The sequence below is a fragment of the Limanda limanda genome, chromosome 5 (genome assembly GCF_963576545.1).
Source record: "Limanda limanda chromosome 5, fLimLim1.1, whole genome shotgun sequence".
Lineage (NCBI taxonomy): Eukaryota > Metazoa > Chordata > Actinopteri > Pleuronectiformes > Pleuronectidae > Limanda > Limanda limanda.
Genome location: NC_083640.1, coordinates 10,707,537 through 10,733,501, shown reverse-complemented (window position 1 = coordinate 10,733,501; position 25,965 = coordinate 10,707,537). Strand labels below are relative to the sequence as shown.

Below are 25,965 nucleotides of genomic sequence, written 5' to 3'. Positions count from 1 at the left end.
ACCGGGCCCTCAAACAAAAATGAAGCTTATTCAGTTCCGACACTCTGGCCCCGAACTCACGGTCGATCTGGTCTGCGAACACCTCTCCGTATATCATCCAGTAAGGCATGAAGAAGATGTTGCGAGCTAACATCCAGGACGGGTCCTCGTTCGGGTGGAGGATGGCCTGTCGGGCCACCCCAAAACTCATCAGCACCACCAACATGATGATCACAAAATACATCATGTCGATCATCTGACAGGGAGAGGGTTGCCAAGGAGAGAGGGGAAGAGAAAAGAAAAAAGGAACAGCAGTTGGTCAGAATGTTCATAGAGGGGAACAATGATAAAATAAGAGGGAAAAGATCAAGTTAAGAAAGCAGGATCGGAACGTGCTGTTTCAGCTGGAGAAACTGTTAAAGAAAGTGTTGAAAGAGTCAGAATCATATTTTGATAATTACCCTTCCCTGAGTCTTGGTTGGTCAATTAAATCTTAATTTAATTTGTTCTGGAATTAAACCTGAAGTTAATATTTAAAATGCACTTAATTTAGATTGATCCCAAATTGGATATGAAAGTCACAGAGGTGAGTGAGGAAGCCCATCTCCCTCTGGGCTACTTTGTATTCCACGAGCTGCTGTTACACTGTGTCATTTCTGATTAGAGTTGTCATTTATTCTGGAAAGCTGAAACACATTTAAAACATAGTCTTTTATTTATTTATTGCAGTTGTTAATTTGACTAGTTTTATTTGTTTGAATTACAAGATGCAAACCAATTTGACAGGAACAGGCTTTTATAATGCTGCTTTTTTTTTAAACAAACACATCTTTTGTCTAAGCAGTGTGTGAGTAACGTGGTACCTCAGCTGCATTTGTGTTCTTCTCTATTCGTCTTCTAACTCCTTTGACTTCAAATCAGCTTGTGGTGCCCCAACATAATTTATGTCAACACCTGACAATGGTCAGTGAATACAAATTCAAATCAATCTCTCTCCAACAAACTAATTGGTGGTTTTCATCAAACAGAGTTTGACAGTCCACTCAGGCTGATACAGATTTGGGCTTTGATCCTTTCCCTGCGTCTGTCATCATGTGTGAATCACAGGCTCTGATCTTGTGATCAAACAATGAGGTTTAGGGGCATGGACGTTCGGTCGGATGGAGCCTGCACACCACATACAAATTAAACCTGTGTGATCATGGAACTCAGTTAACTCATAATCATTATAAACCATGTTGAGTTGAGTCAGACGGTAGAAATGAGAGCACGACCGATTAATCAGGTGGCCGATGTACGTCCTTCACAGACACATCAGCGTTTGTTTGCTGAAATGTGCTGATATGAGAACTTTTAACAGAATAAACAATGCAGACAAAATGTACATTTATATAGCAATTTGAGTCCTAAACTTTTGGTTGTATTTGATTTTGATTTATAGTTATTTAGAATAGAGTTTAAATGTTAAACTGTTCGATATCAAGCCTCAATAACATTGGTGATATTTCAGAATTGGGAATTTTTTACTCCCTAATATCGCTATCGACAACGACCCCCCCAAAAATACACATCACTCGAGCTCCAGTCCAAACAATCAGATATAAAAGAAGAATACATAGTAGGAACAAAAAATATAAGAGACTCATCCGGGCTCATCTCACCATTTTGCCAATCATCATCACATAGGGTCCCAGGTACTTGTTGACCCCAAAGATGTCGAGCAGCCGGATGTACCAATAGATGATGTTGACACAGTAGATGACTCGGCCGTAGCTCATGAATGGCGGCTCCTGGAGACGCAGAATCATGCCGACCGAGAATATGAGGATGGCCATGAGGTCTGTGATGTTCCAGTACTCCTGGAGCCACACCTTCACCTTCTGTAACAACTTCCCTGGCTCTGACATCAGAATCTGGAAGAGATTTACACGGAAATTAGTCAAAAGGAAAACAAGAAAAGCAGGACTAATGGAAGGGAAACACTGAAGTGAGACCAGAAAGTGCTTGAAATAGAATAGAAACAAAGAAATGCAATACATCAGGGACACCATAGGAGGGCAGTATGAGTTCAATAATGAGAAGAGCTAGTCAGGCGTGTGAGGGCATTGCTGTGCAGCTGAGAGTGATGTGACACAATGATTAATGCATTTCATACATTTACAGTACAAACACAGCCACAAAGTGAGACTGAACTACAAAGTCTCATATAATAATAATAATAATAATAATACATTTTATTTGGAGGCGCCTTTCAGAACACCCAAGGTCACCTGTATGGTCACATCATTTCTACTAACTCTTTTTCTTTCTACATTTCTCTTTCCGAACTTCATTTCCACCATCTCTCCCCTCTATTCTCTTTCCATGTGATCTCTTCCCCTGCTTCCACCTCAGTCGATCCCCGATTCCCTGTCTACTATGAGCTGTTTGATGACATGGACATAAAGCTGAGCCTCTGGCCTGCACCACAGCTCTCACAGAATTCAGCTGTAAGCGAAATAATGCTGACAAGACTGATGTCTTCAGTTCAGTGAATGGATTAAAAAATCCTTATTGTGGGTTCGATAGGGCTTTATATTCACTTTGCATATTTGTATGCTAGGATACAGCTTACCTCTCTCATCTTCTCGATGCCGTTAGTGAAGATGTAAGCGATGACGATCCACTCCTGAGTAGACGGCCAAAGATCCATCTTCACCAGGACGATGTAGTTGAACAACATGAGGTAGCCCACATATGCCATCTGTATAAAAACACAACGGCAGGGGGAAATCAGCAGGGACATTTATGGCTATGCATTTTCCACAACATGAGCAAACTGCTCACCAGGTTCCATCGGCTCAAAAGGCTGAAAAACTGTGAGGAAATGGTTTTATGAGAAACTGCACAGATTAAATGCTTGCTTAGTGAATGATTGACCTTCGTTACAACCCCCTCTAATGCGGTTTTTCAGATCTAATGCTAAAGATTTGATGTCAGGACACCCTATTACCGTGCCTTCACCTTACTTGTCTCCCGCGCCTGTATCTATTTAAATCCAGGTCAGCTGTCTACTTTTATTTTCTCAAATTTGTGCAATATGGATCATAACGATACAGATCAGATGAAAATGTGATCACAATGCAAGTCTCACCATGTAATGATTAGACCTCGGAGGCTTTACATGTATATTATATCATTTCTTGCACCCAGTTCGCATTTACGGGTTTTCAATCAAATGTGGGATATTCGTGATTGTTATAATATAAATGATAATAACAATGATTTTGCTTCTCCTTTTATATTTGCAATGATATTAAAATGATAAAGTCTTAAACATCTTTTTTCCAGTTATAAGTCAAGCAATCACAGTCTTTTGTGCATAGTTTGTTTGTGTGATAGGTTTGATAAATATCTCTGTAAACATTGCCAGGCTGAAAAGCGGATGATGGGCATGAATACAAATCTGGTAGTGATGTAAAGACCACATGTTGACCCTAAGAAAACCCAGCATCTGTTCCAATGGTGCTATAATGAAATTCAATGTCGTTTTTTTTTTTTTTTTTTAAACTGAAGGGCAAAAAGGAGAAGTGGGGGTGAGGAAGAAGGGAGAAAGTGGGATGAAACAAAAGGCAGTCAAAATATGGGGTCTGCATAAATAAACAGTGAAATCCCCCCCCAAAAAAAGATGCTTTTGCTGGGTAAGCATTTTGAAAGGGCCCGAGAAGAAAACAAACAAGAAAATAAAAGATCAGCTTTTACATACACAGTCAGATAACCAGAAAACACAAGCTACACATAAACATCAAAGACATATAGTCACAGAATCTGGATGAACTGTGCTGCATGGGGACAAACAAAGAAAACATTTCCCACACATGTCAACACCCTAAAGCTTAACTTAAAATCAAATAATATTTGTTTGGATAAATATTTAATCCAGTGGAATTATGTAATGTTTCAGAGGTTTCCTCACTCCTCTCCCTTGGACTTTTCTCACCACGCTGCTTCCATCACTCTTCCCATGTTTTCCCCACAAAACTCTCCCACCCGAGTAAAGCTGGCCAATGATACGGTGGAGCTGGAACAGGAGGTTAATGGCGATGGAAGCACCACGGAGGCAGCAGCTAACCACAGGGAAACCAGCAAATGATGCTGCTGCAGATACAATAAGGCCTGACAGTGCCAGCAGGAAGCCGAGCGTGTGAGTGGGTGGTGCTGCTGAAGCTGACACTGACCGTATGGAACCAGAACTTGACAATCGGCGCGTTGTAGAACTCGTATATTTTGCGTCCCAAGGGGATGAGGCGGTGGCGGTTCTGAACCTCCTCGACATCCTTCTTTCTGGATGTCTCCGTGGTAACCTTACCCAGCATTGCCTGGGCAAATGCAAACCAAACGCGGAGCGAGGGAGGGAGGAGTGAAAGGTGTGATGAGGGATGAAGGGAAGGATAGTGTGGGTAGAGGGAAGTGTGACGGATTGGAGAGACGGAGGAGGAGGAATGTGTGGGGGGGTGCAGAGAGAGGATGGAGATGAAGTGAGTGGAAGGGAGTTGGGAGGGGGGGGGGGCAGAAAAACAAAGAAAAAAGGAGAAAAAAGGGAGAACGAGTAGAGGCGTTGTATTATGGGCTACAACACAGTTTTAATATCATCATCAAAGAAGCAAGCACAGGCAATGTCATCATTCAAAATTGTGAAATGTGTGTTTGAGGTGGAGTGTTGGGTGAAGGCTGGTAACCCAGTATGACGCAGACAAATGGACACTCATGGATTGTGTCCCAGACAACAAATAAGGTGCAGAGGAGACACAAAAGACAATGACAGAAAGAAGACAGGCAAAGGAAAGGAAGAAGATAAGACATAGATATCTCATTTCAATCTGTGACACAGTTCCTAATCCATGAGAGAGGGCTCGGAGCCCACTGATTTTATGGGTCATGGTCTTAATGTCGAAGCAACACCAGACCTCGGAGGGAGTTCATTCATGAAAATTGTATTGTATAGTCGACCTGGGCAAAGATCAAATTTAACATCTGTCCAAACATTTGAGCCTCGCTAGCTGTTGGCTTAAACTAGGGATTCTATTTTATTCCGAATTTGTAAAAGTTTTGTCCAAGGTGCAGACAGGGCATTCAGGGTGAACAGAGTCAGATGCCAGTGTGTAAATCACACCATACCAATTTACTGCACTGAACATGCACGTTGTCTGATCAGCAAGTGGACACAAGCTATCATCACAGTGTGGTTTATCTAAAAAGCATCTAAGGATATGACAATACAATCTCCCTCTGTGGTGAAGCAGTCTGTGTATCTGTATGAATCTCAATGTGATTCATAAGTATCTGAATGTGTATTTGCACAGTCAGAAGCCAGGGCAACAGGAAGGGGCTCATTGCAAATGCATTGTATGGAAGCAGGATTCGTAGTTTAACACCACAGTGCCTTAAGGGCAGTGTGTGTGTGAGTGTGAGTGTGTGAAATGGCCCGTGTTAAGAGTCTTTGCGCTGGCTTGCCGTTGTGCTCAATGCAGATGGAGAGTATGTACAGTGGTGCTGAAAGGCGTTCAACTTCAATTCAATCACTTACTGGGACGACCTTAAATCCAGTTTGTGCGTTAACCTGCTTTTTCAAATTCCAGTCGGCGCTTAAACACGTAAACTGGATCTCAGTATCATCTCCAAGATTGATTGGATTGAAATGGAACGGGTCCTAACCCTGCCGTACATCCACGTCTATGCAGATGGACCAACTCTTAAACTGTGAGCGGGGAGAAGGTGCTCAGACTCTGCATGATTTAAGCTCTGCAGCAGCAGGCGGACACGGTTATATAATGCAAAAGCCTGGGCCTCCCATGCTCAGCAGCCGACATGCTGAGTGGTGTGCTGCAGCAAGCCATCACTGATGGGAGAGTGTGAGGGGCAGCAATCGACCAGCATACAGTACTGTACCTCGATCAGAACTGAGCTAGGAGAGAGAGAGAGGGAGGGATAAAGAGAGCGAGAGCGAGAGAGAAGGGGCGGCTGCAGAACGAAAGATCGAAAGCGAGAGAAACAAAGAGGCGAAGAGAGAGCCGAGCAGAGGACAAGAGGAGGGAAAAGAAAGGCAGAAAGGCAGAGTAGGAGATAGATGGAAGGGAGAAACATACACGAGGGAACCCACAAGCGGCGACAGACTTGAGACGCTACAACTCCACGACCATGTCTTTGCTCAGACGACGAGAAACAGGAAGAGGCCGGTTTGGCTGGAAGTGTCCAGTTGGCCAGAATAGAGAGACAAATATGTTTGTGTGTAAAACTGTGTGTAAATGTGTGTGCACATCATTGTCACACCGTGGACAGCAACAAGTGTAAAAACTGGTCCACAGGCGATAACTATGAACAACACAGAATCTGGGCTATGTGGGCCGTGAGGTGTTTTATAATCCGAACAGAGTGTGTGTGTGTGTGTGTGTGTATGTGCTGTATCTGAAGTTTGAATATGTGTATAGATTCTGAGATGCGGAGCTGAGGTGGGTTCTCTCACCACGGAGTTGTACTGCGTCTCACAGTAAGATCTTACTGTGAACTCCATGTCTTCATCCTCCTTCTCCTTGACCGGTTTCTCAGGCTCCTCCTCCTCCTTCTCCTGCAGGTAGGTCTCCTGATCCTGGGGCATGTACGACATCTCGTCCTTGTTCTTGAACTCCAGAGTCAGGATGGACGGAGGCAGTAGTAGCCCTAAGATCACCTGGATGACGGGGAGTGGGGAAGGAAGAGGAGGTGGTGGAAAGTTAGGGGAAGATTACAAAGCGACAAAAAACAGAAGCTCAACCTCTGAATCATGTCGATGTTTGCGCGCCTGAATGACAAAGCTTCATGTTTGTGACAGCTCAGGCGGCGGATCCCATCAATTACAAAAGCATTAGACCGAATAGACAGGGAGTAAGACCACTGAGCTGCCACGATGGATGCCAGGGATACACAGCCATGGCAGATAAAGGAGGCAGACGTGCTGTAAACACTTGAGATACATAATAGTCAAACTAGAAAAGCAAGAGGCTGTGACCACAGTGAGAAGAGGACAGGGGGAGAGAGAGAGAGGTAGACAGAGAGCTGTGTGTGTGTGTCTTCTTATCTCTGGAAGCAGCTGCCTTTAACTAATTAAATTGAACTGTTTTCATTGCATTGATGACTGGAAGTTTACGTAATAATCCTTCGTGATGAGTTGAGGAATGCGCTTCAATGGCATGATGATATGAAAGGAGTGGCTACAAGGGTTAGGGAGCAGTGAGAAAAACAAACGCAGCTTCAGCTTTCTTGTCAAGAGGTCAAATGCAAAGATATCAATAGTGCAGGGCTTATCGATGTGTGAAGAAATCATTGCATCAGCGGTGAAATTCATTTGGAGCGTGTTCTGATATGAGTTACAGAGGGTTGGAGCCGAGCGTCAAAAATGTGCACACAGACTGTTTTGACAGCATTTTGACAATGTTATTTGTTGTGCATCATCAACTCCTGAGGGCACTGAATCCTGTTTGTTCCACTTGTGGTTTCCTCTCAATCTGTCTTCTCCAATGAGCTTGACTTAGAAGCAACCCACCCCACCGCTCCTGCAGTCCCGCTGAGGCCGAGCAACACTTACACCCCTGCTCCGAGAAGCTAAACCAGCCGGGCCCATCATCCCGTCTCCCTCTGTGTATGAATGAGTGTGAACCCACTCGTCCTCGCAGCGACTCCCAGGGCGACTTTTCGTTATAAATAACCCCAACCCCTCTGATCTTAGCAGCTGCCTCCTATCACTCTACTGCCAGGAGTCCAGAAAACCCATGCGGGCACAAATTTCCCCGAAATTCAACCACCGCCCTTAACTCAAACCTCTCCTCAAAAGGATGTTCAACCACAAGAGCTCTGTGTAAAAAATGTACGACACAATTTCAAGGTTTTTTTCCTTATTGAGGTCAGTTCTTCTGACTCTGTCTTAAAGAAGAGAGAGAGAGCATTGTCAGCTTATACTAATGAAGTGGTATCGTCACACTTGCAGATTGTGTTCAGTCCTGAGATAAAGCGTTCATACTGTCAGAGGTGACCTGTCTACTTCTCCCAGCCCGGTGCACACTCTCCACATCCTGGGGAATTAGTCATCGAGGCCAAACCACAGTTATAACCAGCCACACCGGTGTGTTCCCTGCTTTAGCTTGTTAAGTGCTCATTTCCAGAACATTGTTGGAATAAAAGCTCCTTTTTCACCTTCATGGTCTGGATTATATGTGTATATAGTGGATATTCCTATAGATAAACACTGCAGAGTAGATGAGTAACTTGAATTAAAGTCTATTCTGTCAGATTAAGCCTAGTGGTGCATGAGATTCAACAACCACATGACTTCGCCAAGAAGGTTCTGTTTTCACTGTCATTTCAGCAGGTTTACTCTAAAACAACCAAACCAATTTCCATCACATTTTGTGTAGGGCTGGGCATTCCCCCAAGGAAGAACTTATAGAAAATGTTGGCTCCAAACATGCAGGTCTTTTTAGTTTGACTATCTTTCACATGGCAGAATAAGGAGTTAGCATTATCAGAGGTAAGTGCTCTCAGATAGACTTGAGGAATTGAGATCAAGAAATGCTAGAAGGGTGCTTAGAGAGCACAAACATCTGGCCTCTGCTTCTTATAAGGTATACAATGCTAAAAACAAACATGCAGTTTTCATTTTCTGCACAAAGGTTAATAGCAATCCTCACAGCCACCCTTCCACACATGCAGAATTTATGACCACCCTCTACTTTTCAACAAAGGAGTGATTTGGGCAGTGTCTGCAGTAGTTTCTCAAGGAGGTCAAAAGGTTTCTCATTATTTTTGGCCCAGTTTCTCTCTGTGGTTGTCTGAGGGACTCGGGGGTTCCACTATGAGTTCCTCTCTAAAGTTGTGAATTCCAGACTTGTGATCTAATGTAACTTTTACCCACAGGCTCACATCTCAAACATCTGGCCTACTTGGGTTACCTTCAGACCGGAGTTCTTGCGCATGCGCAGGCGTCCCATCCACATGTCGGTCAGCAACATCTGACTGCAGGTGTGAGCGATGAAATCCCGGTGTTTGGCCGCTACCGCCAGCTGCAGGCAGGTGGCGTTGCTCCAGTTCTTCAGCTCGTATGTCAACAGCTTCATGGCCATCTGCTCATCTTGTTTATAGGACTGGTCGAGGAGTTCCACCGCCAGCTGTGCAAACTCTCTAGGAGATTATACAGTAGGCAGGAGATACAGTGTTCAGGCTCAGACATATCATCAGAGACAATAATATACTTTGTCCAAACATATCAAATTGTAATTAGTCCGGTCAATCACCGACCATCTGGATGAACTCAAGAGGAAAGATTTGCATGAAAACACTTGAACACACACACAGTGATGTCTTAAGAAGTAAGAAACACTCTGAGCAGATCTCAAAGGGATTGATTTCAGAATAATGGGGCAATAGATAATATTTCTTGAGAATGAAGCAGCACGATAAGAACAGTACAGAAATCCCGAAATGTAATATGGCAAACTCATCCATCCATCCACAAGCCAACGATGAACACAACTTCGGACAATCAAAAATTCAAATCTGCAAACAAAAATGAAACACCACCCAATGCTCCTGCATTTCTCAAATATTTCTCTTTCAGAAACCAAAAAGCATGACTCAGTAGAGATCAAGTTTCACTCTGATATCCACCTTAAAGGACTCACCTCTATACAGATACACATGTACACCCCCTCAAAATACACACAATATTTCCCAAAACACTGGAAAGCAATAACAACAAGGCACTAACCAACCCTGCTGGGGATTGGAGGATTTATAAAACAAGGGTTTTACAATGAAATAGACACACAGCATATGACACGTTTCAGCAGTGCTCCAGGATACATGAAGGAGTTTCTGATAAATTGCCTCTATAATGAACCACTGCAGTCACAGCACAAGGTGACTCTTTCAACAGTATTTGTTTTTCTGGTTTGTTGGTACCTTAAATTGTAAGAAGTCCCGACAGAATGCCCTTCTATTTATTTCACCACACATTCTAAATAAGACCAATTCAAACAATTATCCGGTGAGTTTCTACAAATACACACACGCAGACAGACGTTCAGTGGGGGAATGTGGGGGAGGTGACCGCTGGTGGAAGAGGTTATTAACTGAAAATTAGCTGTTATTTTCACAGTCATCATTTTCAAGTCGAGGTGATTAAACTGAAACGCAGGTTGTTAACTAATGATGATGTATGTTATTAGATCTCTGTTTGTATGTCATTTATATCCTGTGGGAGTTTCATTTAAAACAGGTCAGCTTCAACAGCAGAAAAGGCACATTAGTGTGTTTGTGTGTGCGCATCAGCACACATGCTGGAGTTTGGCAGCACATGTTCCCATCTGGACTCTCAACTCAATTTTTGTGGAGTCAAGGGTTTTGTTTGTCATCATGAGAAGTGTAAACAATGTTTTGCACAGATTACACTGTGGGAGTCTAGGGAAATACTAATGTTTTAATTAGTGTTTAACCACCTGATTAGAGACTATATAAAGATTGATGACATAACAGATAAATGAAAGTGAAGCCAAATCATTTTGATGCCTGCAGTATAGATAATAAATTCCACCTCCTCGCTGGTGGATGGGACATGGACCAAATTAGAAAGTCAAAGTACATGTCAAATACATTTTTCTAAAAAATGGTTACTGTTTAGGTAGTTCTCATCATATGTTCAAGTGTTCATGTATCCACTAGGTTTAAATTAGCAATTTGTTGCTATAAAACAGGTTAAATTGTCATTATTGACGGCTGATGCTGACTTGTGATTGGTCAAGTACTTGTAATGGTGGGACTTCAATATCACGTGCCCACACTACGATCACTATTGCATACAATAGCATCGAAAGCAATAGATTGCAGAACCCGTATCCATGACATGTCGACCATCCATATACAGTCTCTGCTGGAAACTAAGAATTATCGTGTTTTCGTGAGCCTAGAATCTACTTAGGGAGAAAATGCTCTTCCACCGAGCCCCAATGTTGCACGGCCATGTTTCTGCAGGAACCCAGAACAGGGAAACCAAAACACTGGCTCATTTGTATGTAATCTGAAAGCCACCGTAGCTTCTCCTACATGCTTAGAGAAGGAGGGGTGAGTGGAGGGAGTATTCAGTAGTTTGTCACCGCTAGACCCACTAAACCTACAACACTGGAACTTCAGTAGTTTTGTGCAGACATATAACCATGACGTATCTCACCCAGGACAATCACACTACACAGAAATATCTGTGTGCAGCATTAGTGTCACCCACCTAGAGTTGTGGTTTAGTTCCTGGGAGATGTCATCCACCATATCGTTCTCCGAGGCTTCGTGCGCCATGGCCTTACAAAGCTTACAGGCCACCAAAGCCTTCGCCATGGCCTCTTCGCCATGCTGCCAAAAGAACAGCGCCATCTTCTGACGTTTCATGAGGACGGCCCACACCATCAGTTCGTGAAAGGGGAAAGGGAAGTGGTTGATTTCCGGGTCGTCCAAATCGATGTCGACCTCTTCCTCTCGTTTGCGCGTGGTCTTCTGGCGGCCTCTGCGGATTGGCATGTCGTCCTGGTGAAGGTCCGAGAACATGTGAGCGGGGTGGAAACACAGTGGCATCGATGAAGAAATTGTTCAGGGGACTTTTTTCAGATTATAGTCACTACCATAAAGTCAGTAGAACAGGACAATATAAGAGTGTTTAGACATTCCCGTTACTCATGACTAACAAGCACTTGAGGTGAAGCATTGAGCGCCTCCAGGTTTCCTCACTGTCCTAAATGCAGGGTTGTATTGATCTCCAATGATTTCACATTAAAACAGCCGAGGACTAATGATAGTTGGATAATTACAAACATGTAAGAAATGACGTTTAGTGCTACTAGAATTGCTGCCTGATTTATTCCTAGATAATGTGGACGAAGAAACATATGACAATACTAAATTATTCAGATAGCAACACTTCATTGACATCCATTAATAGGTAAATCAATTTATGAGCTCATGGATATTCAGAAAAGATTGCAGTACAATATTGAGTCCAAGGTTAAAAGCAATAGATTTAATAACCTTGAATGGCCATCTTGCTATATTAGTGAATGCTAAACTAGTTAAACTAAAATGTAGCAAAGCACCAAGGAAAGTAAATAGATTTGAACAGGCACAAACAAGGAGGAAACACACACTGACAGGGAGACAGGTTTCAAACAGCCAGACGCACAGAGGAACGGACAGCCAAATACATTTGATATAAATACCTCTGAGAAAACTCGAGACACATGCTGTGATAAAAGGTTTACGATGTAGAGACTCCATGGTACGTACAACATGGATACATCCGAGGTACACAAACCATGTATTATGTTATCCTGTTTGTTAGTCATTACCTAGTCAGTTAAATGTATTGGCTGCTCTAGCATGTGTCATAAAAGGTGTATAGTTTAAACTGTCTGTGCTCATTAGTCCTTTTTCTTTTACAAAATCGGCAAAAATTGAAATTGGAAAAAAAAAAATATAAAACTTTGTACAAGAAAGTGTGAAGAGTCTGATATTGAATTGGACAACAACTGGCTCAAACGTGCATACAGACTGCCACCACCATGAATAAAATATGCCTCAAGGTCTTTCTTTCAAAGACGTCGAGGCGCACGGCACACACTGAAGATTCTGCAGACTGGCACAGTACAACACTTAACACAGACTGCGAGTGAGAGAACTGGTGTGTTTGAGACGAAGGAGAGGAACAGTAAAGGAATGACTGAGGAACAACCTTGATGGGATCAACACTCACCTCCATCCCCAGCAGTTTCAGGGCTTTGGGCTAGAAAAGCAACAAAAACATAAACAAACAGAACAAGAAACCGTGTCGAATGTATTTTATAGAGCAGTTTACTCTCTAACTACATCACAACAAAGACTGGCAGACAGACAGACACACTCCTATTAGATCATAAATCGTCACTATGTGATTTTGCTTAAAAGAGCTTGTGATTGACAGCATAATATATGTACGGCAACAATCATGTGTTTGTGCATTCTGTACAGTACTGAGTATCTGTATTAAAGCAGGGCATGTATGAATTATGTATTCATGAGCCATCATCTGTGTTGATAAAAATAGCCCAGGTCTCCTGTGGGGATTTTGATATCTGCATCTATTTCAAGGCTTTGTTGTAAGTTAACATGTGTGCGTGCGTGCATGTGACTGCATGTTCATTTCATCTAGAAAATCAGTTAAATTGGAACTGATTCTCTCTCTCTCTCTGCCGCTCTGTCATTTTGCCTCTGTGTTCAGTCTCTGTCCCATTTCCTTGCTTTTGCTTTATCTGCGTCTTTCCAGCTTCTACGTTTCTGACATGGCAGACGTGGAATTAGATAAACAGGCACGTGAAGTCTCACACTGACAAACACGTATATACACACTCAAACATAAAATCACAAAGATGCACCATCAAGCAGATATATGGTTTGACATACACAGCTGTGTATGTCTATTTTCAACACACCTGTGAAAAGTATTGAGGCAGAATGAGAGAATCTTACGTCACAACAACAGAGTGTGAACATACAACATGTATTGTATATTTGTGATGTAGAACTACCACCACAATATATAGCACAATTTCAAAGATTTGTTTCTCCACCCTGCTTAAATGTCTGCTTATCAGTAAGTTTCTAAGTCAGTGGTTGGAATGACTGTATGTATGTTATTATGATGGAGCATGATGAAAAGCCACCGCTATAGATGGATGATTTGTTGCATCAAGCTAATTAAAAGCTTGTGCTGCCGCTCTATTTAATGTGGAGATGAAGAAAAACGGGAGGTCGACTCTTACGTTTGACCTCTGCTGATGAGCAGCACCATCACAGAGTTTTTCTAAATGTGTTTTTTCAGTGCTTCAGTTTCTGATGTGGGCATATGTGAGAAATGTAGACTTAAAACTAACAAGACAAACAGCTACAGCTCAAACCTATTATTCCAGGCAATTATCCATTGGCTCACCATTATAGTTGCTGTTTGTTATTCATCATATTGCTGTCAGGGACTTAGTAAACCTTTTTTTATGATAATATGAACAAACTTATTTCTTTAGAAATGAGATTTAACTTTTTTGGGCTTCCTTCCTGCACAAATAATTATGTTCTAAAAATCTCACTCAAGCATCCGAATATGTTTTGAAGCTTCGTCTGAGCTAAGGAGAGTATCCAATGGTGTGAGAGTCTTAAAATCAACACACAACCGTGTGACGCAAAGATTTCTGTCATTCTTGCTCCTTCTTGCTTCATATCTCACCCAGTAAATGTCTACGTACACACTAATTACCTACTTACATCAGCAAGATGGAGTTCACCAGCGAGTGCACAATAACTAATTAACATTTTATTATTAAAACATAATTTGCTCTTATTATCTCCTGCCCTTCCAGGGCAAACTTGATCATGAGGCTCATTTCACTGATACTGTTGGTTTGATTAATGACATTATAAATTCTCAGACTTTGATATGTATTAAATGGTGGGGGAAACTAATGAGGGTGAGAATCAGTCACTTACCCGTTTGGGTCCAAACAGGTTGTGGTACAGAGTTCTGAATCTCTTCCTGGTGTAGTTACACCGATAAGCTCCGCCCATGAGGTATTCAATGACCAGGCCAATGTCGATGAGGCTAATGCGGTAGTCCGGGGGCAGGTTTCCCTAGAAAACCACAGAGTGTTAACATGCAACAACCCGCACTAACGGATTTATAAAGGAAGTTAAAGAAGAGGGAAATACAAGATTATTACAGAAATCACACAGTCACACATACTCAAACTACAAAATCCATATCAAACTCTTTTTTTGGCTACAAGAGAAAACGTGATTATCGGATTCACCTTGAAGTAGATCCAACTGAACCCTGGATATTCTCGCTTGGAAAAAACACACAATGTCAGTGAGTAAACCGCACGACAAGCGAAGAAGAGAAGGGGAAATGAGATACACAGACAAAGATCTCTCTTCCAGCCTCTTTAAAGAAGTGTTTCCTCCACCAGACTATGGTTCAGTTTGGGTTTTTTTTATTTCAAATTCTCAGAAACAAACAAACATACAGTTGTATGTATGGTGTTCCTCCTGGCGGCTTTCTAGAAAGTGAAACCTTAAAGCCCCAAGCTCAACTTCTTCTCTGATATTTAACCGAGAAGCAGACAATAAGTGAGTTTAAAAGACTCAGAAGCAGTACGAGAGAATATATTGTCTGAGGACAATTACAAAGCATGTAAAATAAATTGAATGATTTGTCATGATTTGCATTCATGAAATAATGAGATCTTTCCATTGAGGTTTAACGCAGTCTTGAAGAGAGGGAAAAGAGAGAGGGAAAGAGGTAATGACTCATTAGCCTGGAAGAGAGGGGATATAGCATGGAAAGACAGACAGACAGCTATTAACGCTGGAGGGGAGAATAATTAATGAAATGAAAGTCCTTTCACGTTAAGACTATAACTATGTCAACACTCCTTGTGCCCTCAATATCAACCCCAAGATCCGGCAATCATTATATCCTGACCACCACTGTTCCCTTTGAAATACACCAATTACCTTACATATCAGTTACATCTATACCCTGACACCCTGATACCGTCTCCACCCATAAGCAATCAGACAAAGAGACGAGGTATCCTGGGGCCTGACTTCATATCCAAAGATTCAAAAAATTCATCGGCAGCAGAGACGAGGGCCGCACTGCCTGACAAACCCCTGTGGGCCGGCTGATGCACTTTGAAGAGAGCCACAGACGCTGCTTGTCGATTCAATGTTGAACTTTGTGCTTCAATGCGCGCAAAGCTTCACCTCCTCATCCTCCTGATATATATGTAGTTCAAATGCAGCAGTCAGCGGTCAGCCGAGCCCTCTTTTAAATTCCCAGCGGTGGCGAAGCTCATACTAACAACTGTTTGTTTACACCTTGTATGGATACACTCCGAGAGCTTAGCCCTCTGCAGTTTCTAATTCTCCTGTGTATCTGGTTAAGGCTGAGTCCTGGCTGACTTACTAATGGGGAAGCTGCTCTGCTGAAAAACTCTTAATTTCTTTTTATCTTGTCTCTATTCATAGCCAGTAAATAAACAGCAACTTGTTTTAACAGCTGACCAAACAGAGGCTTCTGTTAAAATTAGACTTGGTAAGTTGTTTCTGAAACACTCGTAGGCTTCATCCACACTGCTGTTTTAGTTTGAAAACGTCATTTTCAAAATGAAACAATCTGTGTCCACACAAGTGTTTTGAGGTCTGTATCAGTTTAAATCCTTATCCATACTAACATGCCTGGAAATGCATATCACGTGACCAATGATTTACACATGGGCATCGTCTCACATTGCTTGAGTAACAGCCTGTCTCCTTCACATGTAAGCAGTTGTAGTTTTTTAACTGCACAACAGCTGTTACCAAAGACAACAGGGTCAGTACTGCTTGCAATTGATTATCCATGTTGCGTTCTACACCGGCAGTCAAGGCTTCTGTTTTCTTTCGGAAGGGAGCCATGTGATAGGAGGCTGACGTCATGACCAGAAAGACCCAATCAGTAGTGTTCATAAGAGTCTATTTTATCGTTTCCTAACATCTCAGTTTCTGCCAGTACAGATCAAAACGCAGCCACAGAGTTTTAAAATAAAACAGAGCCAGCAGCATTTCCCAACTTCTCCATTTTAGCGGCTCTAAACCAAACAAAGCGTTTTCAAATGTAAACTTAAGGCCGGCGCATGCTTCTGCAACGGCGACTGCGGCTTTTCACGCAGTTGTGACGCAGCACTCGTTGTCATTCATGGTTTTACAAGCGTTGCGCGTGTTGCCAAGCAATTCCCCGCCAGACCACTAGGGGGAGTAATGTTTTTCTGGCGGACGAATCCGCCAGTCAGTGACGGGTTATACTAGTGGTCATAGTTTCGGATCTCTTCTGCCAAGTGCTCTTCTATTTGGTCCATATTCGTTCTTCTAAATCAGGGGTGTCAAACATACGGCCTGCGGGCCGGATACGGCCCGCCAGGGGGTCCAGCTTGGCCCGCCGGATGCAAGGCTTGCTCGAAATTTAAAAAAAAAAAAAAAAAAGTCAAAACCGCCAACCAAGTTGAAAATAACGTATGATGAAGCCTGTCTTGCTCTTGGGTTCACAGTGAATGAAGGGGGGGATGAGGAGAGACTAGTGTATATTTTAGGTCTGAAAACCCTGGCAGCTGACAGTATGAGACCCAACAAATTAAGAAGACACTTAGAAACATTACACCCCAGTCACATGCATGTGTTATTTTTGGTTGAACTTCATCATCGTTGTAACAAAGTGATTCTAATTTAATTTATTGTTTCTCTATTTTTGAAAAAGTACAGATTGATGGAGGAATGTAGTGATAAATAGCACCAAAAGTACTTCAATAAGGTTGAATTTAAGCAAAGTTGAAACAGCTTAACAAAAAAATAAAGCCTGTTTTAATATATCTGTTTCCTACCATTATTGTTGTGGAAATCGTTGTTAATGATTATTGCGAGAAATAATTTAAATTGATGTGATCAGACATTCTCTTCACATATATTATTATTATTAAAATGTGATCTTTGCAACTTTGTTATTCAGGAAGTTTGTATCAAACAAGTAGCCCTTCGTACTACTCAGTACCTTCGAAGTAGTTCTCAGTTTCAAAAAGGTTGGTGACCCCTGCCATAGACCACCGGTTCCCAAACTGGAGTACGGGGTACGCAAAGTGGTTCAGGGGGTACGCAGTGGTGTGCACGGAGCCCCCGGGGGCTGGAATCCCACCTCAGCCGGCGTGCGCCGGCCCTCCCCTTTCACTTTCAATGCGTGTGATAGACTCCTAGGTCCGTGTTCCAAGAAGGGTCAGACGCATCGTAATCCAGGGCAGAGGGGTGTGGTAGCGGCGGTGAAAAAAACGGGGGGGGTACGAGGCTATTATGCTAGGATTTTACTGGTCTGGCCCACTTGAGATCAAAGTGGGCAGTATGTGGCCCCATAACAAAAATGAGTTTGACACCCCTGTTCTAAATCTTCCGTGGTTTCCGCCGGTATTATCGGGCATGAACCGGAAATGCGACTCCGGAAATGATGAAGTTAGCAGACCAATCACAGCCTTGCTGGCTGTGTGACGCTTGTGGAGCTTTGCCGTCTAGTTAGAAAAATTGGGCGACGCACATAAGCACGTAAGAAGGGTTAAGTAAGCACGTAAGAGGCCCGGAAGGGCCCTGTGAAAATGCAGAAGCATGCGCCGGCCTTTAAAGTCGTATAAATGTAGCTTTTATTTTATTGTTCATATCCTCTATACCTCCCATTAGATATGAGTAAATAAAAATAGCCAATGTCTGTGGCCCTCACAGAATTGTAATAAACACTCAATCCGAATGAAATGATAAGTCTGCAAACCCGTCTGTGTGGCGGCAGGTAGATCGGTGCATCTTATACGGGAGAGACAAACACTGCTGGCATACACCGGCTTCTAGCAGATATCAGTCGGTGCACATTGATTGGTGGCAGAGCTTTGACATGAAGGCCAATGGAAAGGAGTGGGATGTATGTGTTGCATTTTATCAAAGTGTTGTCTGCTCTTGCTAGCTTTTCCAGGATCACCAACCCTAGCTTTAAGGTGTCATTTTTATAGGAAGCATATGAAAACTAATTTGATAACAATGATACAGACAATATTCAAATATATAACATACACGGTTTGTATTTCTCAATCTTCTTCTCCTGTCAGTTGATGACCTGCAGTACTTATCAACCACCCACATATTCCGGCTCACTCCTGTGCTTTTGCTGTCCCTGTTACATTTGGATTTCCTCCCAACCCTTGCTGTTATGAGACTCCAGGCCCAGGGTGTATTGCTATCAACCTTTGACCACAAAACTACATTGTTCACTTTCTCCGCAGGAAAACCAATTTCTGTGTTGGCAGCTGTGCTCAGCGAGCTAACCACAAGCCCTGTTTTGAGACTCAATGTTCACACAGTCTAATGAATTGGCCAGATTAAACCTGAGAGCGGCCCTCACAACTGTTATTAACACAAACACCTGCATCAGAATCAAAAGAAGAGCTGCCAGCCGCTGTCGGTGCATCTTGTCTGCAGAGAACTATAAGAGCAGGAAACGGCGATGACGTGGTGACTCAACCCGAGGGATAGTCGTTATTTCTAATTAGCATCACACTGTCATACACAACAATAACACACAAACATTAAGCTACGCTATGGCACTGACACAAAGCTCTGGCAAAGGAAGATGGTAATATTATGCCATGCACTGCAGAGTGTGATTGTATGTTTGTGAATCTGTGAGTGAGATGTGAGTGAGATGTTGTGTGTTAGTAAAACTGCATATTCTTTGCAGCAACTGGAGATTAGAGCTGTGTTTAAAGACAGGGTCGAGGTAAATGAGGGTGATTACAACATATAGAGCGTCTTCAGCGACTCAAGGGGTGGGGTGGGAGATTAAGGTATTACTGTGATCAGCAGCGACTTAATTAATGAACACCTCTTAGTTCTAACAGAACTGACCTCTCCTTCAACCCTCAACAGTGGGATCGCTCCTAATTGGTGTGCAGACATGTGGTGAATGTAAATCGCCTGTAATCATCACCACGCTATGGGAAGTCTGCATAAAAATAAAAAAGAGTCAAGACCGCACAGTGTTGAAATTGTTTGGCTTAAGTGCAGCCAAATCATACTTAAAAAATACCAATATTTTATTGTCTTAACAAGAAATTAACACTGCCGTTATACAAAAAGATTAGTTTGATATAAGCAATATCACTATTCAAAGAATTAACATAATAGATTCATATTTAAAACCCCCACTTGTGCCCGGGCCACACTGGATGTGTGACGGGTGGGTCCCAGAACATCTTGCTTTTTATTTCATGTCCTCATGTGAGAGCGGCCCCACTGCAAGCATGGGCTGCATGTCTCAGGAGCATCACGTGTGTAAGCCCTGCTGCTTTTCTAGAAAGTCGCCAGCTTGCCTGTTTTCTCTGTGTAACACGCATAACTCATAGCAAAATACTCAGTGAACATAATTTTTGACCACAGGTTAATTCTTTTAATTTATCTAATTAATATCTGTAAAACATAAATATTCTAGAAACATTTTCTTGACTGTTTCAAATTAAAAGCCCTTCAATGTTTCCATTGTTTTCAATTTGAAATACTTACATAGAACACTATATAGAAGTTTTCTACTCAATTCGAGGAAATACAGTGACCATATAGAAACCTCACATAGGAGCTCTGCAGGAACCGAGCTCTCTATGAGGACAACAGCTTGAGAGGCAGCAGATCAGTGATTTAACTGTCACACGCTGCATATGCGCAGAATGCGGCCCAGGTGTGAAAAAACAGCTATGTGTGTCTTGAGAAATAGAAACACAATTTAAGCATGAAGGGACAAAGAGAACAAGGAAGACACGCAGCAAAGGGGCCACTTCAGATCCAAACCTGCGGCCGCTGAAGAGGACTCAAGCCTCAATAGATAAATAATATTGTTAATATTAAAAAAAGTAGGATTAAATTGTTAGTATGCAAAGTTATTTTTCATCAGCCCCATGGGCCTCTGTTTTTCTTAAATTCCCGTTCTGTGGATGAAATAATTTTTATACGTCGTGTTTGTTTACCATGGTGTTGTGTGCCTTAAAGAAAAGAAAGTAATGAGTAAATTGAGAGGGATGAGAGTCGTGCATAGCTCTACACAGCCGCTGCAGCCCGCGACTCCAGCTGAAAGAGAAAAGCTGGCCTCTATTTGCAGTGAACAGCAACTAGAGCTACCAGACTTACACACCAACCGATGCAAACAGACGCACATCGCAAAAAAGCAACTGAAACACTATGCAGTCAAACATGTCATCTTTAATTAACACATTCAAGCCAACATTGCCAAACAGATGACAGGCTGGCATGATGCTCTTACCTTTTTGACATCTCGTACAAGGTGGGACAGCGTGTTGGATGGTCCATGTCTCTGGAAACACAGCATATGAGGATATCATTATCACAACAGACAGCATCTACAGCTCCTTGAGACAGAACTGACCATACCTCACTTCACTATGAGCTCCATGTTTTTCGTACAAAGTGTTTTTTCAATAACATTTCACTTACAATAACTTGAAATCACAATTATTTGCTGAAAGTGTGGTTTTACCCTGGTGTGTTGCAAAAGACGATACAACTTGTCATTCATGTGGACTTGTTATTACCGTGTTGTAGAGCTCCTCCAATCTGGAGAGTGTGAGGAAACGGTGCACGCTGACTCCGTTTTCAATCAGGAGCTTTACAAAGTCCACTCTGTCCAGAACTAAGGCATCCAGCATCGCCTGCTCCAGGGAACCGACCTACGGCACATGGAACAGATAATGATGATGAAAGCAGAAAAAAGGACTTCAAGGAAATAAAGGTTGAGCCCCATCATTTACTAAAATACAGGATTATTGCAACAGGCAACTTCAGTACTCACTCTGAAAATGCATTGAACTCGATTGTTACTGCTTTATGTTCTATCAATTTCACACCAAATGCGAGTGAAGGGGCATCTATTTGTAAAATATTATTTTTAATTGAATGATGTTTTTACTTAAAAAGACAAATTCAAAACAGAGTGAGCTGAAATAAAACGGTTAGGGATTTTAATACAGCTTCGGAAGATACAGTCTGACAACCGCAAATAAATGCATACATTTCAATTACGTTCACGGACAAGCACAGTAGTCCTTAATTACTGTTTGTAACTATTTGTCAGTTGTCGAACCTTTCACCCATGACTGGTTCTGAACAACACTCTGCATCCAAATTAACTATAAGGCTGTAAGTATAATTTCACTCAGTTCAGTTTAGGGCATCATCTTTCCCTTTCACAATATTCAATAATTGTTATTTTTTTGGTAGTAAATCAATTTGAGCTGACATTTCTTGTAAACTATGTTAGCTATTTAAAACAGCAGCTGAAAAACAGTAATTTAATACCAAAGCAATCTCGTGAGAAAAGACCCAATTAAGCAGAGCTGTATAAAGAAATGTTAATATCAATGGAAATGCAACAGGAACAAGCAGTGGAAGCAGTATTTCTTCAGCAGTATGTACAATTCATTCTTTAAAAAGGTTTTAGGATCTTACAGGCCACTGCTGTCCGTAGATGAAGATCTGACTGCGGGCAATGTCCACTCTGTTCCACGCTAGAGCTAAACTTAGCTGGTCAGGAGCAGAGGCGTTGGCACCTGAGAGAGGAGGAAGCAAGTTGATGGACAATGTCAAAACAAGCAGGTTTTGAAACACAGATACAAGGTGCAAGATCCTAACTTATCCTAACAGCTAGATCACCTCCGCCAAGAATGTCATGTCCCTTTGTTTGTTTGTTGGTTTGTTTGCCAACAGGATTCCACAAAAACCACTGCACAGATTTCCAGAAAACTTGGTGGAAGAGGATGTGACATTTTGATGCAGATCCCTATCAGAGGACAGAGCCAGAACTCGTTCTTTAAGATTATGAGATAGGCGTTTTTTTAAACTTGTTCAAAGAGAATAATTCATAGATCCTCATGAAAAAAAAATCTAGGGACTGATACTTATTGGCATGTTCAATTTTGGTAGGTCTAAATAATCTGGATCTGGTCAATTTAAATGTTGGGTCATAAGAAGACCTTTGGGGCTTGATGGAGATATGCTATATTCTAGTTGTCACCTTTGTTGTTCAATCTTCTGTGCTGCTTGAATATTGACATTGATTTGTCAGTAAAGCTTCTCTGATTTTCATTATATGCTTATATTCGTATTCACCCGAACTGAATGCTTATTGATTTCTTGCTTTAAAGTTGGTACAGTATGATACGATGAAGGATTATATCTATCTTGGGAGAACTATGGAAAACATATTTTGTACTGTGCTATTTCTCTGTTTTATGGTAGACAGAATCAACATATAGTATCTAGAGATACAGTATATGATGGTGGCTTTAAAGTGTCTAGCATTGTTTTATAATGGTTCAAATACATCGATTAGTAGCTTTTTGAGTTGAGGGCTTCGTGGCACCACTACATTGCCCGGTCTAATGACAAAGTCTCTGCTCTGCTGCTGCCTTCAGCCTGATGTGAGCCTGCAGAGAAGAAGATGTATTCACATTGGACAATGACAGCTTGCTCTTTGACGTAACGCTTAATTAAATGCTCCATCTCATCGCTGCATAAATTGTGGACTATACCAACTGTGCTCCTTTGATTTTCTGTGTCAGTGAGAATCATTTACTGAACTGTGGTGTATAAAACTATATTAGCTCAGAAAACAAAAGATCAAGTGGCATTGTAGACCGATCCAATTAGCTCTGAATGAAGTGGAGGCAAGAGAAATGGCGTTCACAGGCATGCTGACAATAATGATGGAAAGAGTAAATCGCTCTTGTCTCTGTGAGTGTTTTGCTGTGTGTCTCTGCTGTGAACAGACCGGACAATGTAGATCTTATGTCCCTGTATGAGTGACAGTGAAACCATTTTCAGACTCATATAAGGTCAGTGGCCCCCTGAGCTATACATTTCACCACTAACATCTAATCAGTTCTTCTATAAATCCAAAAACGTGTTTGTACCAAATTAGAAAAAAATTCCTTTAAGGTGCTCCTGAGATTTTCACAAAACCCAAAACATATTTGTTAATTCACAGTGACCTTGACCCTCAACCGCAAAAAAATTGTATTAGTTCAGTCATGAATCCAAGTGAATGTTTGTCCCAATCTGTGTTTAAAAGAAACCTCGTTATTTTGACTCTAGCTGCATTATCCAGTGCGAGCTTTGGTGTAGTACAACACAGCATTTCATCTTCTGTAGTCGGCCTGTGAGAGATTGACCAGGGAGATCTAGCAGAAAACCACAGTCTGCTGTTTACATGAATAATTTACCTGTACACTGGGAGTTTAACAAAGTGAAAACAATAAGGAAATAATTGAACCTGGCCTTCAGAGAAATCCAGTGATGTATAAAGGATTGGGAGAATCACTTGTGTGCAGAAGAGACAGTGATAGTTTTTAATAAGCACAGCAGTATCACTGCTTTACACAGTGCTCTCTCTGACTTAAAGGTCTGTACAGCATTACTGGAGATTAATGGTGTAAGAGCCCTTCTAATAACATGCACAGCCCCCTAATAAGAGCTTTAGTGGAGATTCAGTGTGTGTGTATTAAAAGGTAGGCTGGCCTTGCTCTGTTAAAAGCCTGTGGCGTCACTCTGGGAGGTTGAACTGCAGCCAGTTGACTTTATGGACCCGATCTGAAGGATATTGACTACTTCTGACAGCAGATCATCAATTACTCCAAACTCCCCTCTGTTACAACACGTGGGTTTGGCTGCAGTTTCCCCTTCAGCTCAGACTGTTCCCACTTTCTCTCACACAGCCTCACACTTTCACTCCCTTTATTCTGTCTTTTTCTCCTTGCTCCTGCTCTGTTCACAGTGGATTCTTGACTGCGCCGTGCTCTGACGAGCTTCAGGCGGTTTCTCAGTTCTTCGGCGAAGGAGTTTAATCCAAGCATTTAAAAAAAAGCTCTCAGGCAGGATGTGACTGATTTCATTTAACACTAAAAGCCTTTATGCGTCTCATTCACTCAGCCACAGTATGAGACTTGCATTTAAAATGACCCTTGTGCTCTTTATCTTAAAATATTTGTGTCCCTTTCCTTAGGCCCCCTCTGTCATCCACTCTCTTCTTCAGTCTCTTCCTTCCATTCCTTCCATTTTTTCGGTTTGTCTGATTTATATTACTTCCCTCATTAACACATCCTTTACTTATCTAAATGTGAAAATTAACGACTGGAAAAGGTATAAACCAGTGAACAGTAATCAACAAATGAATTCAGCAGAGCACATACAGTAAGTGACATGTGATCATACGCATGGAGAGAGATGAAGACCAAGGAGTGATGCCTGGGCTGAAGAGATCATGCCTTTTACACACTGCTTCACATAAATTATGTAAAGCACACTTTCACTCTCTCCCTCTTGAAATCTTTCTCTGAGGAACGATTACTAAAATAGTCAATCATATGCTCTGAATTGCTAAGTAGTCCCACAGGACTCACTGTTTTCTTTATACGCGTGCATACGGGTGTGTGTGTGTATGTGTGCTAGTATGTATGCAAACTTGAGCTAGGTCAACGCTAAATTCTTTGTAGACGCAAAAGCAACCGTGATCAATACAAGCTACTGAACAACTAATCGAAAAAATTGATCCACGACTGTGTGTGTGTGTGTGTGTGTGTGTGTGTGTGTGTGTGTGTGTGTGTGTGTGTGTGTGTGTGTGTGTGGGAGTGTGGAGGTGTGGGAAACAGTGAAGTGGGAATTAGGTTAGAGAAACAAGAGAGATTTGGTTTAATTGCTCCGTCTGCACTTGACACATTTTCAATTCAGTGCTGGTACTGATGAATGCAGAGCAATCTGTTACAGCATATGGATCGCACTGTGCTGTATATCTTCAGGTACACCTTGCTGTGTCATGCCTTAAGACTATACAAGGCACATGTAAGAACATTTAATCTTGGACTGTGGGACTCTATAGCTGCAATCTGGCCACTAAAACAATTTCTGAGACATAACTGTGGCGCCACAGTGTATGGTTAGGACATTGGCCAAAATATTACCTCATTCCATAAAAACAAACAACACTGAAATGTTCACCTGTCATGGCACAAAGAGACGTCCCTTTCCATAATTCAGTGGTGACTTTCAGTGTCTTCCTGTAATTATCTGTCTCTGGCTGCAGAGTTAATGAGCAGCTGTGTTCATGCTAACGGATTATTCTGCAGGTGTTGTTTTTGTAACAGGCTTAAATTAGCATGCTGGAAACCTGGATTCACGCAGGATGGTCGGAAACTTTAGCTCGTACTCACCTAGAGCCGCAAACGCCTAACGTTTAAAGGAGTAGTTTGAGATTTTGCAAAAAACACTTGGACGCTTTCATGCCAGAGG

At 42.0% G+C, this 25,965-nt stretch overlaps 1 protein-coding gene across 3 annotated transcripts in view; it reads right to left on the bottom strand.

Moving 5' to 3' along the window:
- The window catches only part of trpm3 (transient receptor potential cation channel, subfamily M, member 3), a 138,933-nt gene that overhangs the window by 6,214 nt on the left and 106,754 nt on the right, over positions 1 to 25,965 (bottom strand). For 2 of the 3 annotated variants that reach the window (XM_061071258.1, XM_061071259.1), the window contains exons 10-22: positions 22,132 to 22,232; positions 21,219 to 21,353; positions 20,930 to 20,980; positions 14,862 to 14,897; positions 14,542 to 14,682; positions 12,779 to 12,808; positions 11,267 to 11,559; positions 8,940 to 9,168; positions 6,482 to 6,685; positions 4,197 to 4,337; positions 2,594 to 2,722; positions 1,641 to 1,892; positions 61 to 235 (exon numbers count right to left, since the gene is read on the bottom strand). In XM_061071258.1, the coding sequence (XP_060927241.1) occupies positions 61 to 235; positions 1,641 to 1,892; positions 2,594 to 2,722; positions 4,197 to 4,337; positions 6,482 to 6,685; positions 8,940 to 9,168; positions 11,267 to 11,559; positions 12,779 to 12,808; positions 14,542 to 14,682; positions 14,862 to 14,897; positions 20,930 to 20,980; positions 21,219 to 21,353; positions 22,132 to 22,232 (1,917 nt within the window). The remainder of the gene's footprint in view (positions 1 to 60; positions 236 to 1,640; positions 1,893 to 2,593; positions 2,723 to 4,196; positions 4,338 to 6,481; positions 6,686 to 8,939; positions 9,169 to 11,266; positions 11,560 to 12,778; positions 12,809 to 14,541; positions 14,683 to 14,861; positions 14,898 to 20,929; positions 20,981 to 21,218; positions 21,354 to 22,131; positions 22,233 to 25,965) is intronic. The other variant, XM_061071260.1, reaches the window with a different exon arrangement.